This window comes from Glossina fuscipes, unplaced genomic scaffold (genome assembly GCF_014805625.2).
Source record: "Glossina fuscipes isolate IAEA_lab_2018 unplaced genomic scaffold, Yale_Gfus_2 28, whole genome shotgun sequence".
Lineage (NCBI taxonomy): Eukaryota > Metazoa > Arthropoda > Insecta > Diptera > Glossinidae > Glossina > Glossina fuscipes.
In genome coordinates, this window is record NW_023998423.1 from 16,769,040 (window position 1) to 16,785,307 (window position 16,268).

General features: G+C 34.9%; 1 protein-coding gene across 6 annotated transcripts in view; it reads right to left on the bottom strand.

The window, feature by feature from the left end:
* Nucleotides 1-16,268, bottom strand: part of LOC119636519 (filamin-B) — an 83,351-nt gene that overhangs the window by 40,825 nt on the left and 26,258 nt on the right. For all 6 annotated transcript variants that reach the window (XR_005247152.1, XM_038031907.1, XM_038031908.1 and 3 more), the window contains exons 3-5: nucleotides 1,677-2,327; nucleotides 1,304-1,609; nucleotides 184-1,242 (exon numbers count right to left, since the gene is read on the bottom strand). Coding sequence is in view for 5 of the 6 variants with exons in the window: in XM_038031907.1 (XP_037887835.1) it covers nucleotides 184-1,242; nucleotides 1,304-1,609; nucleotides 1,677-2,327 (2,016 nt within the window). In the remaining variant the exon portion in view is untranslated. The remainder of the gene's footprint in view (nucleotides 1-183; nucleotides 1,243-1,303; nucleotides 1,610-1,676; nucleotides 2,328-16,268) is intronic.

The window sequence follows — 16,268 nt, forward strand, 5'->3', positions numbered from 1 at the left end:
TGCAACAACAAATTTCAATTTTCTTAATCTCCCTCTTTACTAATATAAACACAAACACACAGACACACACACACACACACACATACACACACACACATACAGGGATACAAATATGTGCGCGCATACATCCATGCATATACTCGGAATTTTAAATAGTTGCAGATGAACAAACGTGAACCTTACCTCGCTTTCCCTCTTGTAATAACTGGAGCTAGTGCGATAATCTGTGGCATCCTGTTTGGGTGAGTACTGTGGTGAGTATGAGCGTTGACGTTCTGTGGTGCCAATGCTTGTTGCAGTAACCCCAGCACCGGTGCTGTTATTGGCATTATGTTGATTGAGTAAATCCCTGCGGGAGAGTGACGATGTGGCGATATTGCGGTAATCATTGTGACGTGAGCTTGTTGTTGTTGTATAATGCATAGAAGGGCTGTCCGAGCGATGTTTATTTTCATACAGAGGACTGCTACGCGTTTTGCCAGATCTACCCTTGGTGCCCACGCGCATTATAAACGGCGAGCCTTTAACATCGTAGCCATTGAAATAAACGTAAACGCGATATTTGCCATTTTGACGAGGCATAAAAGTGACTCGAAATTTATTGTCAACAATTCTTTCCACCGAGCATACCAGGGAACGTTTATCATGCACAATGTCAACATGTAGTTCACCGGTTACACCAACACCGCGTGCGTCCACTTCAAAAGAGTGAGCACGTAAGGGCATTGCCCCATCTAAACCGTGCACAGATACACCAGAGGCGTCAAAAACGGAGCAGGTGAACGGTCCACCTTGTATATGGCGTCCCTGATAAGTGATAGCTATTTCCCAAATACCAGCTTCATCCGGTTTGAAAATAGCACTATGACCTTCTTCTACTTTTTTGAGAGGACAATTGTGTGAAATTCCTGTAGGTGAGACGGCTGTCACCAGGATATCCTCTGTTTTGGGAGCTCCAGTGGCATTGACTAAAACCTCAACTAAACTACCCAAAGCGCAGGGAGCCATACCAGGGGGAGCAACTTGAACGAAACGTGGTAAAACACGAAAGAAGTGTCCACCCAAGCTGTCATCACCGATTTCTACCACGATTTCATGCATGCCATACTTATCGGGCACGTACACTCCCTCGCCGTGAGCATTCAGGCGTATCGGTTGAGCGTGACCAGAAGGAGGTATTATAAAAGCCTTAACACTGCTAAGGCTTATTTCCCGGGTAAGTATGTCCACGCGAAAATGGGTCTATAATGAATTAGAAGCTGAGAACACATATAAAAGTAGAATGTGAAAGCCATTTATTTACCTGTTCCCCTACCCTCCCTGAAGTACTTTCCAATAACACGTTTATCATGTCCGAAAGTGGTGGTCTAGGGGGAACCCATTGCAGATGAGCCGCGTAAGCCATTATGCCCAAGTGCTCTACTTCCGGATTGGCCATATCCTTAGCTGATAGCACTGGTTGTACTCCCAATTTTAGACCAGCATCCAAGGCTTTACGTACATTGTTCTCGTAATGGAAGGGATCAGTGCTAAGTTTTTCAGGAGCTGGGGCTGGACCTCCTAAACCTTTAATAATTTCGCATAAAATGCGTCCGTCATTCCAATCCGTCTATATGAGGAATTTAAAAATAAATACTTGGTGTTAGTGGCACCATTTTTTCTCTTCTTTAACTTACCGTAAAATTTTTCACTGTTTCCCTTGTTTGTGTGTTAACCCATCTCATGGTGGCATTGTAGCCGGGGCCACCAGGTTTCATAAAATATGATAAATATGTCATACCCGATAGCTCATCTAACCACGGGGAGGCCAAATACTCTGGTTCAAGTACTTTTGGTACACCGAACTCGCTTTGTGCCAAATTCATAGCATTGGTGCAATTACGTACACTCTGACTAGGATCCATGGAACGCCAATGGGGATAAAGGCCAGGTTTACAATAATCCAAAAGGGCGCCCAAGTATACACCACTATTCCAATCCGTGGTCAAATTAGTGATTTTGCATTCAGGTAAAGCAGCTTGCAACCAAGCTAGCATCAGCTTACGTGGTGGAAATTTGCTACGGCCGATTTGATAGCGTACAATCAACGACCAAATTAGACCTAATATCAATTTCACATTGCCGTTGACAATATCCACGTTGCCGATATTCACGAGCTTAATGTGATCAGCCTCAATAGCATTTAGGGCGGTAGTGGCATTTTCCAAGTAATGATGTTGATTGGCTGGTCGACGATTCCAAGAAGGTTTCAGCGGTCTGGTTTGAAGACTTTCAACCAATGCGCATAGACATGTACCATCGCAGAAATCGATAGACCAATCGTGAACCTAAGCGAAAGATCTCTTAATAGACGAATTTTTCTTGATTATAGGATACTTGGAGATTAGAGAGAGAGTGTAGCAAGAAACCATGGACTTGCTTTCACACATAACTGAGAAACTAGGCACCTATGTGACCAGTTTGAATTTAATTCAAAACAATCCTTGAACGTAAAGTCCAGAGGCAAGGATGTAAAGTGCTTCGTCGTCAATTGATTCTTAAAAATCTCTCTCATATTGACACTGATTTTATCAATAAACTTATAAACGATATGGGAATGGGAGATGCGAACGCTCTGCTCTCTACACAATCCGACCATTCTATTTGACATTCAGGTTAAGCAGCGATGTCTATCTTTACGAAATTGAAACATTGCATTTAATGTATTGCTTGTACAATTTGGAAAAATTGGTGTTGCTGGATAAAATTGCGTACTAACCGCAAAACAATACATATACATATATATATATATTTATTTGTATACAATTATATATATATATATGTATATATAATACATATAGACCTCGACAAATATTTGTTATAGCAGTGTGGTTGTGGTCGAATACTAATTGATCAATTTTTATTTGTGTTTCATGCAAACATTTCCCAAAATGAAAATTAATTAACAACCGATACACAATCTCATATGTGATTACCTATAAATGTACAATGTATGCATGTATATATGTATTTGAAATCAATAAAGCCCTAAATGGGTGAAAATAAATACATTTACAAGAATAAACAATTAAGAATGTTCAAATAAATACAATTTCAATAACAAGAGTAACGGAACGCGGAGAACAGTGGGCGAGCATATAAGAATAATGAGTTAGTTGTTCGAAGAAATGTAGAAATAGATGCAAAACTTGTTTGTAATATTCTTTTATTTTAATGGCTATGTGGACGGACCGCAGCAGAGAGTTAATGAATATAACTCACATAATTAAAAGATTAAATGATTAATTAATGTGCGATGTGGTACGTTTTTGCTGAAATCTATGAATAGTGAACGCAAGATGTATGTAAAAAAAAAAATTCTAATTGCTTTGATTGCCATCAAGATTTCAACATAGATATTATTTGTAATGGGTTTGGAAGAAGCAAGTAAGACGGCAAGTTTTTCTCTTAGAGCGGAACCATATCAATGAATACGTTCCGAGCACGACACTCACATTATCACCTGCATATCTCAATAGTTTGTAAGTCTTTTCTCATCTTCTCTTCCTATTCGATATATTCTTATAAAAATTTCAATTCATTCAAATTCATGTACAGTTAAATCAGAAATCAATAATCAATGTAAAAATTTCATGTACAGTTAAACCAGAACAAATCGTATTTAATTGATCCCGCAGCGCTGTTTTTTTTAGGTGCAAAGCATTTTCGTTTGATTTTTGTTTTCTCTTTTTGAGGTTATATCGTTAAATTTATTTTTGTTTATTCTCATTTAAGAACTCTATAAAATCCATTATGGAGAAATCTTTATTTTTTTTCTTATTGTTCTTTAATTTTAATTTTCTTTATTTCGATCGCCTTTAGCAAACAATTAAATCGCGTTAATGGAAAAAGCGAATCGAAATACAGAGGTTATGATAATAAATATATGTGGGCTGTAATGACTTAAATTTATCGTTTTTGCCAAATCAAGTAACTTGAGTTAAGACCTATCACACGATCTAATGTCTTTTCATAAGCTATCAAAGAAGATGACGACTCTCTAGGGAATATCGCTTTTATCGATGCGGACAATTTTCACATCAATAGCTGAATTCGCGAAGGAAATTGTTGCATTTCGTTGACCCCCCAGGCTTGGTCTGTGTATCTAATACAAATGTGCAAAGCGAATTTATTTTTCAAGATAAAGGTAAAAAACTATTTATTTATAGCATTGGCTATCGCTAACCGCATATGAATTTCATGTTGATCTTTTGACCATTATCTCAACAACCAAGCTCGGGCAGACAATAAATAATGAAACTAGAGTTAACAACTAGGACGAAGATCTGGCGAAAAACAATATAAAGATTCGTCCACTATGCACTTAGTTAAGGTTTCCGTGCCGGATCTTGCAACATGAGGTACAGCACTTATATGGCTTAGTGATAAATGTGCTTACATCAGCTGCGATTGATAACGTTCTCAGAGGATAGCTTCAAGTTAGAACCTCAACTCTCAGAGGATAGTTAGATAGTGCCGTAAATATTCGACATTATGGTTGTTGTTAATTACGCTCCTGAGCTGCATCACTACTTTCGTAACGAATCTATTATTCTTCGAGTAGAGCAGGATTTTTACCAAGTTAGCCAGCTATACGTAGCCCCCATTTTGGTCTTTGCTAAAAGATTGTGACTTTGTTCTCTCTCTCTCTCTCTGCTAAGGTAATTGTTAATTGAACGGTATATTGAAAGAATAACAAAATGATGAGAAAAACTAAACAAATATGGAAAATACAAAAATAAATAAAAAAACAAATCACACTTGATATGATAAAAAATTAAAAAAGGAATTCATTGTTACTATTTACCACATGCTGTATGTATACTATTGGTGAAAAGTTACTATACACAAAGTGTGTTTTAAGGAATTTACTAAAGGCACAGTTTAGCGTTAATTTAATGTCTTATGTATATGGAGAGGGCATATTTGGAGCGCGTTTGGCGGTGATAAAAAAAGGGATTTACCAATGGAATTAGCTTTTGCTGATAGGTTCAAATGCCTTCAACACGTATCTACAAACTGCGGTTAAGTAGTGACTCTGAAAATTGTTACAAGTCATTGTGTTTTCTTTCAGTGCTTTTACTATACTAACTTAGTTTGTTTGGTTTTGTGATCGTAAATAAAGGCTTAGTTTCTTTTATATCTGATTGTTTCCTAGCATTTTTTATTTTTGATTCTCATTTTATTTGTTTGTTGTAAAAACACTCTCTAGCAAAGGCGCGAACCTTAAAAACATAGGCTGTCTAGGTGGGCTACTTTCACTTCGGTGCACATTTGACTTTTTTGTGTTACAAAATTTTACTTACATTTAAAACTAGCTTCGAAAAAGTGTTCTACGTACGCTTTATGTGCAGTTCCTATACTGTTCCTTAAGGCTTAGAGATGGTATTTTCACATAGTGGAGCCAATGCTCGCAGACAAAGTAACCTCGTCTCTTAGAAGAAGTAATGAGGACTTATATGCTCCTCGGAAAAGTGCTTGCATCTATATCGGTCAGCGACATCTATTGGCGAAAATGTTAAAGTAATGCGAAGTATCAATGGACACAACGATTAAATTCGATGATTTTGACCTTTCTCTACAGTTTACCCATTTACTTCATTTAATACTATTGAGTTCTTTAGTGGACACAGAAGCTCATCATGGAACGCTCAAAACCGCATTATCGAAATTTATTACATTTTTTGTTTGATTTGAAGAAATCTACCGCCGAAATCCATCAAACACTTTCAGAAGCTTATGATGATGCTGCTTCATCATATTTCACGGCTCGAAAGCAGTGACTTTAATGTCAATAGCAAAAAAAGGCCTGGAGGGTCGAAAAAGTTCGAAGAAAACGAATTGCAAGACTTATTGAACGCAAACCCAGCTCAAGCTATCAACAGCTTAGGAGTAGATAAATAAACTGTTTCTTGACGTTTACATGCGATAGGAAAGGTCGAAAAGGAGGCAAAGTGTCTATCATACGAGTCGACTGAAAATGTCATGTCGAAGCGTTTCAACCGATCGCGGTGTCATACAAAAAAAAAAAAGAAGATAAACAGGCTACGTTTCTCTTGCATTTCTGAGAAAACTTAAACAACGAATTGATGAGTCCTTCAAAGTGCTCACTATTTTTTTTTATGTCATTGCCCAATATAAAGTTTATATTTTGTTATTTAACAGGGTAGGAGTACCTTTTTGATTGATTATATTTGTCTGTCCGTGGATGCTTTTTACGCTCGATCTCTTATAAATGCAAATGTGAGATGGATAAAATGCCATGAAAGGACCTCAAAGTTTTTATAGCTGAGAACAAGTGATGAACACATGAAAAGCTTTTAGATCCAGGAAGATAAGTAAGGTAATCTGATGCACTACTCATGACATCATAAAGAAATTCTTAGAATAACGTATTGCTGGCAATGATCATATGATTTGATATCATTTTCGAATTTTCTCCTTTTGAACTTATCGGACTTATTGAAGTGCGTACAAATAAACTCAGTGTAATGGAGGAACAAAAAAAAAGAAGTTCAATTCCATATGGCACAAAATTTTAATGTGAAAAGTTTTTGGATAAATTGAAATAAAGTTAAAAAAGACTACAAGTGCCGGTAATCATGGTCGCGGCTGTTTCTTTTTTTCGCAAAATTTTTATCAAACATAGTATACAAAGTGTTAATGTACAACAAGTTTTCGATGAAAATATTCAAATTGCAACTCATTCGTATATTGTGTGTTCACCTTTAAGAGGTAAAGTGTTAAAAAGCGAACAAATGAAATGAAAACCGTGTGAAAATTTAAGTGTCTTTGCATGAACCGAGCTTTTGCTATTTGATTTGATTAAAGCTGTAGTTGATTTTTAAAAATTCCCTTCCCAACTAAGCGATCAAGAGAAAGAAAAAACTGTTTTTGGCAAACTTGAATATAAAAATTGACAACAACAACAACAACAACAATAACAGGAAAAATAAATAATGCATACTTGTATGCCATACATAGTAATAATCATAAGAAATAATTCCCTTTGAAATATGTCAAGTCAATGGTACGTCATTAAAATCCAGTATTTTATAGAGGAAAAGCAGATATCCATACATACATACATTAATATAAATATTTTCACGCAAGCATATGCATCATGTATTAATTTGTAACATTTTTATAATAATGATTTCCCATTTGTCTTGTGTGTGTGTTTGTTTCTCATCATACAAATACACAGATAGATATACAAGAAGTGAACGAAAGAAAATACTTATCATTAACAACGCTACATAGCTTACATAGACATAAGACGTTTACGTGTCAGCGTCTCTGCTCGTTTTTGTAGATTTTCTTTGCCACACGATAATTTTGCTTTTAATTCACACATCAGTCGTTGCTCGTTTTTATTGAATAAAACATTAACGACGACTACAAAAGCAATGAGAAATCGACTACATTTACTACTACTACTACTACTACTACTACTACTACTACGAGTACTTTGACTACTGCCACTGCTGCTTATTCAGATTGAGAGACAGACAAACGATGATGATGGCGATGATGATGGCGATGATGATGGCGATGACGATGGCGATGATAAAAGAAATTCACAATAAATTATTTGAGTTGCTTCATATACGAATTTGTCGGCCTTATCCGTAATTCTCACGTGTGTGTGGGACGGAATTATTAATTAATTAAAATAAACATATTTTTATTTATTTTTATTACGGACTTTGTTTCGTCTCTTGTTCGCTTTTATAACGTATTTGTAAAAGTTTTTCCTTGCCCTGCAAGCTTAAGCAAGTTAAGTAAATGTAAGTCAGCAAAGTTGAAAGATAGGTTAGACATGTCAGTGATTATACACAGATACTCATGTAAGCGTGATTTTTACGATATTTAAACCTAACAGCGGAAATTGAATGACTTTAAGAAAATTGAACGATTCAATCAAGTCTTTACAACATTGTAATATAAAGAAGGAAACGCAGAGTTGGCTGAGAAAAGAGTAATAGTCTCATTACTTGCTTATAAAGTATTGAGCCTGGGAAGGTTCAAATTTTCAATAGCGATCTCAGTGAGTTCAAGTGCTGTTGGTTTTTAGTTCGCCATCATATCACTACTTAGCCTTAGTGAGCCTACTATGAGTTGTGGACATTACGCAGAACACACTGTAGAAACTGAAACAAGTGACTTTTGGTGGTTGCGTAGGGAAAACTACACCGTGAATACGTGGAAACTTCTTATTCATTTCCAAGAGCTCTCCTGTAGGTTATGATTTCTTTGCGGACAAGTTTGGATTCCTTTTCTTTTAATTCTTGAACATTGTTTATCAAGCTCATCAGCTGATGGATAGCATTTATCCCATCTCACTAAGCACTTAGCTTAATCTTCCTGAATACCAAAGCGAGCGTTGTAATAAGCTGCGAAGGTTTCTCTTGCTTCATCATTAGTAGTCGGTCTTATCTACCTTTTATTAACCTTTATCAGCCATTAGTTTTTATCAAATGGCTCAAGTCTTTATATTTCACTTAAATTTCGTGGATAAAACTTTGTGCGACTATACGCTTTTCTTACGTTAGATATCGAAGCCAGCGATCTTCTTATTGCCAACAAATTCCTCCAAGTGACTTAATATTTTTTAAAACTATTTGCTTAGTTTATGTTCGATGCTTGGCTTTCTGCCAAGAAAGTTATTGATTTTCTTCTGTCATTTTTTATTGATTGCGAAAAATCTTTTGGCTCTTAGAGCTGCTGGTACGAAACGGAATGGTAGGATTGATGTTTTTGATGACTTGTCTTGTCTATTTTTTTTTTTCTCTCGAATAAAGAAGATTTTATAATGTAACTTGGTGATAGGTTTAGATATCTTTCATTCCATTCCATTTATTTCGTTTCGTTTCAATGCAGTCACAATTTTTGTGCCCATCACTGATGGATGGGCTTTGTCCAAATGTTTGAAACGCCTAGAAGGAAGTTTCAGAAACCCCAAAAATTATATATATTCTTGATCAGCATCAGATTCTAAATGGATTTAAACGTCACCGTCTGTCCGTCTGTGTAAAGTCTGTTATAAACACTGTCACTTCCAATTTGATACAAACATTGGAAGTTCCTGCATAAAGATTGATATTGAAAATGGGTCAATTTGCTCAAGGGACACACCTACGGTAAACTGAAAACACTTCCGTTCTTCAAATAGAAGAAAAAATTTTCATGTCATGAACTGCAGCAGATAAATCTACAAAAATTTAAACGTACGTTCTATGGCTATGTTGTGGTACAGAAACGGGAAAAGTTGGCCACAGTTGGCTAACAACTATTAATGCCGTAAAAATTTAATCTTTTTCTCAGTATACTTATAGTCTGCAGAAGCAAGCTTCAGCAAACCTATAAACTGTATAAATTCTTGATCGGCTTTAAATTCGGCACCAAAACGTGTTCGTCTGCTTCGCTATACATCTTTCCCTCATTCCAGCTATATTTTTGCTGTGGCGGACTTTCTCCCAAAAAAAATATATATTATTATAAAAGGGAAACAACTCTAAAGTGAAGGAAAAGCAAAAATATGTTGTCGCTCCACTCACAAACTTCCGGTGCTGAGTTCCATCAGCATCAGAGTGCAAGTGAACCCTATGAGGACGTAAGGCAGTAGGAGACTTGTAATCTATTCAATACCATATGAGTTAATTATGATACCTGATACCCAGCTTTAAGTGTCGCTAAGGAATTGCATCGGCAGTGCCCGGGAAAAGGCGATAAACCGGTTAAAAGCACTAGTAGTTTGAAAATTTTTATATTTGCTTTGAACTTAGGGTCTTGAGTAAAGCTCGTTTGCTTCGATTCATATATCCTCTGATATTTATGGCATAAAATCTACATATATTTTTGGTAAAGGGTTCAAAACTTTTTAGACTATTCGAATGTTATATGCGGCTTTCTCCTCTTTTTTTCCATTTGCTTTATGAGTGAGTTCTCACTTTAATTTCTAGTTTAGGTATGTTGTGTAAAATATTTGAAATTTTCCAAATTTCCCTGTTGTTTATACATGTTACATGCATAATTTACCTGTTGTTCATACAACATTATAAAGTTATTATTAATTATCGCATGTGTGCACTCATTCATATTCTTTTATTTTATATTTTATAATTTTATATAATTTTTTTTTTTTGTTTTGTTTCCTTCTCGTTTCTGGGTTACCGATATTATAAGTTTCTCAAATAAATTTCACGCTTGACTTAATTTTGTTTATTTATTACGAAATGTTTACATATGCGCTCTCTCTCTCTCTCTCTCTCTCGCCCTCTCTGTCACTGTACATCGTAGTTACCAAGTCTGACATAAAATTCTCAAAAACTCTTTCCGTAAAAGAAAGAACACAACGAAAACTATTCAAATTGTCTGCCTGCGCAATTCACTATATATATGAAAAGTTGTCTTACAATGCGGACGAAAGTAATGAGAGAAATAACTCTGATCATAAAAAGATATGCCGCTAGCCAATGAAAAGCTTTTTGCTTAAATAAAAATTCTATTTGAGCAGTAGCGCGTTTTGCTTGCTAATAAACCGGAAATGGCAATTAGCCACCAATTCACAGAACTCTTTCAACAGCAACGCACTTTCCATACGATTTCTTACAAAGTCACCAACAATTTACGTTTCGAAGTTCGCCCAGAAATCAGAAATAGTCATAACAAAATATTGCAGCAATTTTGCTCTCCTCATACTAGAACACAATGAAGTTAACCCAGGGATGTATTCATTCGACAGGAGTAGGTTGAAAACCTTTAATGTCTTACTTGCTTTTATGTTCTGTAGACTTTCTAGAGTTTACTAAAAGAATTATTTTTTTGTAAGCAGCAAAGACATTGCATGGCAAACGTACACCTATGTTGTATCAAAACCATCTTGACAAAGATGCTTTATATCAGGGGTTAATTAATGGCAGTTTATGCCTTGAAACAAGATCAAGTTATATGCACTAGAAATGATCAAAGAACAATAGCAAATAAGTGTAAACACAATAGTGGGACAGCCACCATTACACGGTGTAGCCATTTTGTTCAGTACAGTTATTCATTTAATGCATTTTCAAAATAAGTCTTCATATGAGGAGTGGTTGAAAACGTGGGCCGATTCAAACCATTTTCAATAGTGTTTGTCCTTGGGTCAAAATTTGCGGGTGTACCAAATTTCATAAAAGAATCTATAAAATTTCGACCTGTATGTTAAACACAGGGACAGAAGTCCGACCAACAGGCAGATTTCTAAGTGATTTTGAATCAATCTAATCGAGATAATAAAAGTTGCGTCTAACTGAAGTCTTTCCGAATCCTGCATACAGCTCCCCAAACTTAATAACCCTTTCTATCATAAGTGGAGGAGATACGGATAATAAAACTATAAGATTATAAGATAAACTATAAAAAAGAAGAAGAAGAAGAAAATAAATTCTAAGATATAAGAAACTATAAAATATATTACATCACGATGCACATACGTCCTAAGTAGAACAGGTAGATATGATGTTTTTTAAAAAATTTATTTATTTAACTCTTTTTAAAAAAAAAAATCCAACATTAAAATAAATATTCTATATTACAAAAACAACCCAACAACAACAACAACATGACAGAAAGCGAAGTCTTCATAATATATTGATAGAAAATTATCTCAAGACAATAGACAAAATCGTATCGTAATGGTTGACAAAAAAAGAACAATACATCAGTTTCTATACCTATACATAATATATATATATATATATGTGCGTGTCTATATTAAATGTTTTTTCACCATATAACTGAAAAGTGTCAGACAAATGAACAAATAATTACAATATCGTCTACGGGCATTATATCAAAAAGTCTAGAGAAAAGAGCTAGAAAGGATGGGACATATACTCCAGACCTGTCGAATTGTAAGACAATTTATGGATGACTTCGAATACAGAAATTAGCAAGAAAACTTAAGCATTATATATTTGCTTCGAATTATGTAATTCTGTATATATTGTTATAAGATGGCTTTTGTTTTTAAAAGAAAAGGATAATAAATATTAATAACATTTACTGTCTTTTTTTTTTTTACTATCGATTTAATTTCCAATCCATTCAATTACAATAATAGATATCGTCTATTAACTTTTTTTTTCAATATTATTTTATCGTTATTATGCAAAGATTATTTCTATATCTCTTCATTTCGAAATATATATGTATTTGAAAGCGTTATGTGGTGTTTCATTTTAACTATTGACTTTAATTCTTAGTTATTCATCTTATTCTATAATTTGTCTAATTTGTATTTACATCAAGGCACAAGTGTTGTTTTCCTCATAGCATACGTAGCGTAGTTAAACGATTGGCTAATTGATGAATTGACTTTGTTGCAATATCACGTGGATCCATAAGAATCGGAGCACGATTAGGTCCTTATTAATTCTTAAGCAAAGAACAGCCTTACGGAAAATCTACCATGCGCAGGATATATGAATTATCCAATAGTCATTCCATGTTTCTTTAGCCCCAAAGCTAAATAAATAACTTGATGGGTTTATTAATTTTTAAAAACTATTCTCGGTCTTTCATTCGAAGCTTTGCGCCACGTCTCACATGGTCCTCAGTGTTCTATGGCATTAAATCGAGATAATTATAAGAAGTTGTTATTTTCAAGACGCTATTGGCTATTACAAGCTGGAAAATGTAGACCTCAGTGTTCTCTTCGACCACAAACTTTGTTTCGATTTACATTTTGAACATACTGTGAACGAAACTAGATTAGTTGTACGTTTTATTAAACGAAGGGCGAGGGAATTCGATCGCCCTTACGTTACGAAATATCTAAACATGAGTTTGAGGGAATCTCTACTTTAATATGCCTCGGTCGCATGGTCAGCTTCTTATCATTTTCAGCGATTCATGTTTGAAATTTAAATTGGGACCCACAGCATCCATCTGCCAATGTACGAAAATAGGTTACTGCTTACATCCTGACTTTTACTCGAGAAACATAGGTCTATCTTATGTATTACCTTCTTCGTTACGTTGTTACGATATTATCGACTCCATGGTCTGGTGAATGAGACACGTCCGCCAAGGAAGTACCTTTTTATAGAATTTGATCAATGTGAATTTAACTCTGAACTTTTTAAATCACTTATCGTCCTTTGTAAAAATTTAAATGATATACATAAACAACATAATCTTTTCAGCCGGACCCAGTCTGTTCCGCTAATGCTATTCTTCTTAACGGGTTTTACTGAAGTCGTATTTAAACTAAATTGATTAGTTTATCTTTGCCATGTGATGGTATGTTTGCACTGAGATAACTTTCTACGTGATATAATCTCACTTGACTGATGCGCTGGTGGTTTGCTGACTTTCATTATTACATCTAATATCTCTTATACTTACTCGTTAATTGCATAACTTTAAGATTCTTTCCCTTTCATCTGCACTCTTAACTAATACTAATGCATAGTCTGAGTTCAGCTGAACTTAAACTATAGCTGACTCATGTATGTGTGTAGTGAATAAATAAATAAATGCAACTAAAGCCAACATTATCAAAATTTGCTGTTATTGTCTATTGAGCTTTACTGTTGTGCTGTATGCCGTCGAATAGGTTAACATGACAAGGAATTCGTATTCGGAGAACATTATAGGGTGTGGAACATAAATTGTGCCTGGTAGAAGGAGCGCAAAAATTATTACTCCTAATGCTTTTTATTGCTTCTACAGCTGAAAGTGGGCTTGGACATATTATAAATTTACTTTTCATATCACGCATTGCATTGCTTAATGTATTATGTATAGCGATAATCTCTGCAGAAAATGTAAAGAAATAAATGGGAATTTAGGATAAACAACTACAACTTTATTATACATTTATTAATCAGTCTTGAGGATTGCGCATAGACAACAAGAGAGAGAGAGAGAGAGAGAGAGAGAAGAAGAAAAAGAAGTACAAATGTCCAAAAAGGACAGGAGGACAGACACGTATTATTGTGTTTTATGTCGATTATTAGAATATTAAATTTTGATACCGTAATCTCTTCCGCAATAAATATAAAGATTTGATTGCATTTGCAAAACCTTTTCAATCTCTTTCCAAAATAACTCAGTTACGTCATTTTTTGTTTTTGTTATATATTTTTTCTACTACACGGAAATTGTCATGTAAAAATTTAAATTACATGCTATACATGCTATACATGCATAAGTATGTTGAATGTTAAACAATAAAACTATCGCGGCTTCGTCTGGTTTCGATGTTAATTTCGATCATAAATTATTGTCGAGATTTTGTGCTTTTCTGTTGTTTTTGTTAAAATTTTTCATTTAACGACCTTGGCATTCGTTTAGCCATATTAGGAAAGTTCAAAAAAAAAAATTCAATGTTAACTTGTCACACATGCATATATATTTTTACACACATATACGCGTACACGTAATTGTGTAGATCCATATGACTCATATAATTAATATACAAAGTTTATTTTCAGTTTATGCCTTTTTTTTCTCAATTCTCTCTCTGCTAGAATACTATTTACGCACATACGATTTTGCTGCAGGCATTTTGCGCATTTTTCCATAAGCAACTCATTGCTACCGATAAATATTTGTTGAGTGCAGGTAACGTTTTGCTTGTTGCGCCAAATTAATTTGTGAGCATATATTCATAATAATAAAAAAAAAAAAAAATCTAATTAAAATGTTTGCAACAAAAAATGCGACAATAGAAAGCCTTATATTAATATTACGTTCATATCAACATATGCATATAAGCCATGTTTTTGATTAATTGATGCCTTCTTCGGCTGTGGCAACATTTTCAGTATCTATGCAGGTGGATGATAATGTGTTGGTTTAATTGATACACTTTGGCGATTATTGTGCGGCATTGAAGGACACAAAGTCCGTACATAACAGATGAGCAAAGTCAACGTTTCTCGGCCTTGAGCAATGTTTACATTTAAAGTTTTGATTATTTCTACGGAACAAAACAGTCTCATTCAATCAAATGAAGGCGTTTCCTAATTAAGCCCTTTTCTCACGGTCATCCGATCTTTCCGACGGTTGTACGCTATATTTTCAATTCTTAGTGCTGTCTGATTACCGGAGACAATCAATACGCTATTCTAGTAAAACAATTTTTTATAATTACTAGGGCCAAATACTATAATGAGGTGTTTACACCATAACTAACATGGGATAAAATATTCGCGAAAGAATGTTGATTGTTTTTTTTTTCCAAGAGTGAATATCGGGCACCCTACTTTTGTCTTCTCATAGCTTGGGGATTCGTTGATAAGGTCTTGTAGTTTGGTGGTGGCCCTTACGCACACATTCCCTTATAGGGAATTGAGGAAACAAGTAATTGTCAAACATCGATACTTAGTCACAAAACCTAGTTAGCCTTAAAACTTATATAACCCGAAGGCTAAGTGTTCCCGCTACGGCTAAAGCAAGCACTCAATGTGGGGAGAGGTTTGCACTGTGTTCAGCTCTCTGATTAAAATACATAGCTGCTCGCAGCTGATAGTTAATCGCTTGCTATGTAGGGGTTTTGCTTTTGGGTGTATAGTGAACCTCGTGTTTGCGGGCTTATAGCGGACTAAGGGCAAACCTACGCCCGCGAACTGTATGTAGTAGTACTTTATCTAATGCCCTTATATACTGAATGACAGAAAGAGAGAGAGAGAGAGAGAGAGAGAGAGAGAGAGAGAGAGAGAGAGATAGAGATAGGGAGAGAGAGTGAAAAAAATTGTTAGACAGAAGTGGATAAGTGCAGATAAAGGGAGAAAGAAAAAGAAAAAAAACGGATTTATTTTATTAGCAACTCTCAGAAATTACTATTATCTGATTGCTTTGTTAGGATAGCACAAAAAATGTGAGAATCTAAGTCTTAATTTCGTTTCAGTCCCACACTTAGGCTCGATTATTATTATGTATTTGATAATCTTGTTAATTTTTTTCTATAAACCATTATCTAAGCACCGTAGGCTCAGAGCAGTCTTTTTTTTTATACTTGCATAATAATTAGGAGCGATATGGAAAATGGCACGCTTATCGAGGTCAACTGATATGATTATGATCTTTAATCAATTATGTTCGAAAAGTGGTCTAAGTCTAATTACCGTACGAGTAACATCAAGCATTAGTAAAACTAAATACGAAAGTTTTCGTAAAGACAGTAAAAGAGCCCTGCCAGGCAATAGTCCGATAAGAACGCGTTAAATGAGACAAGG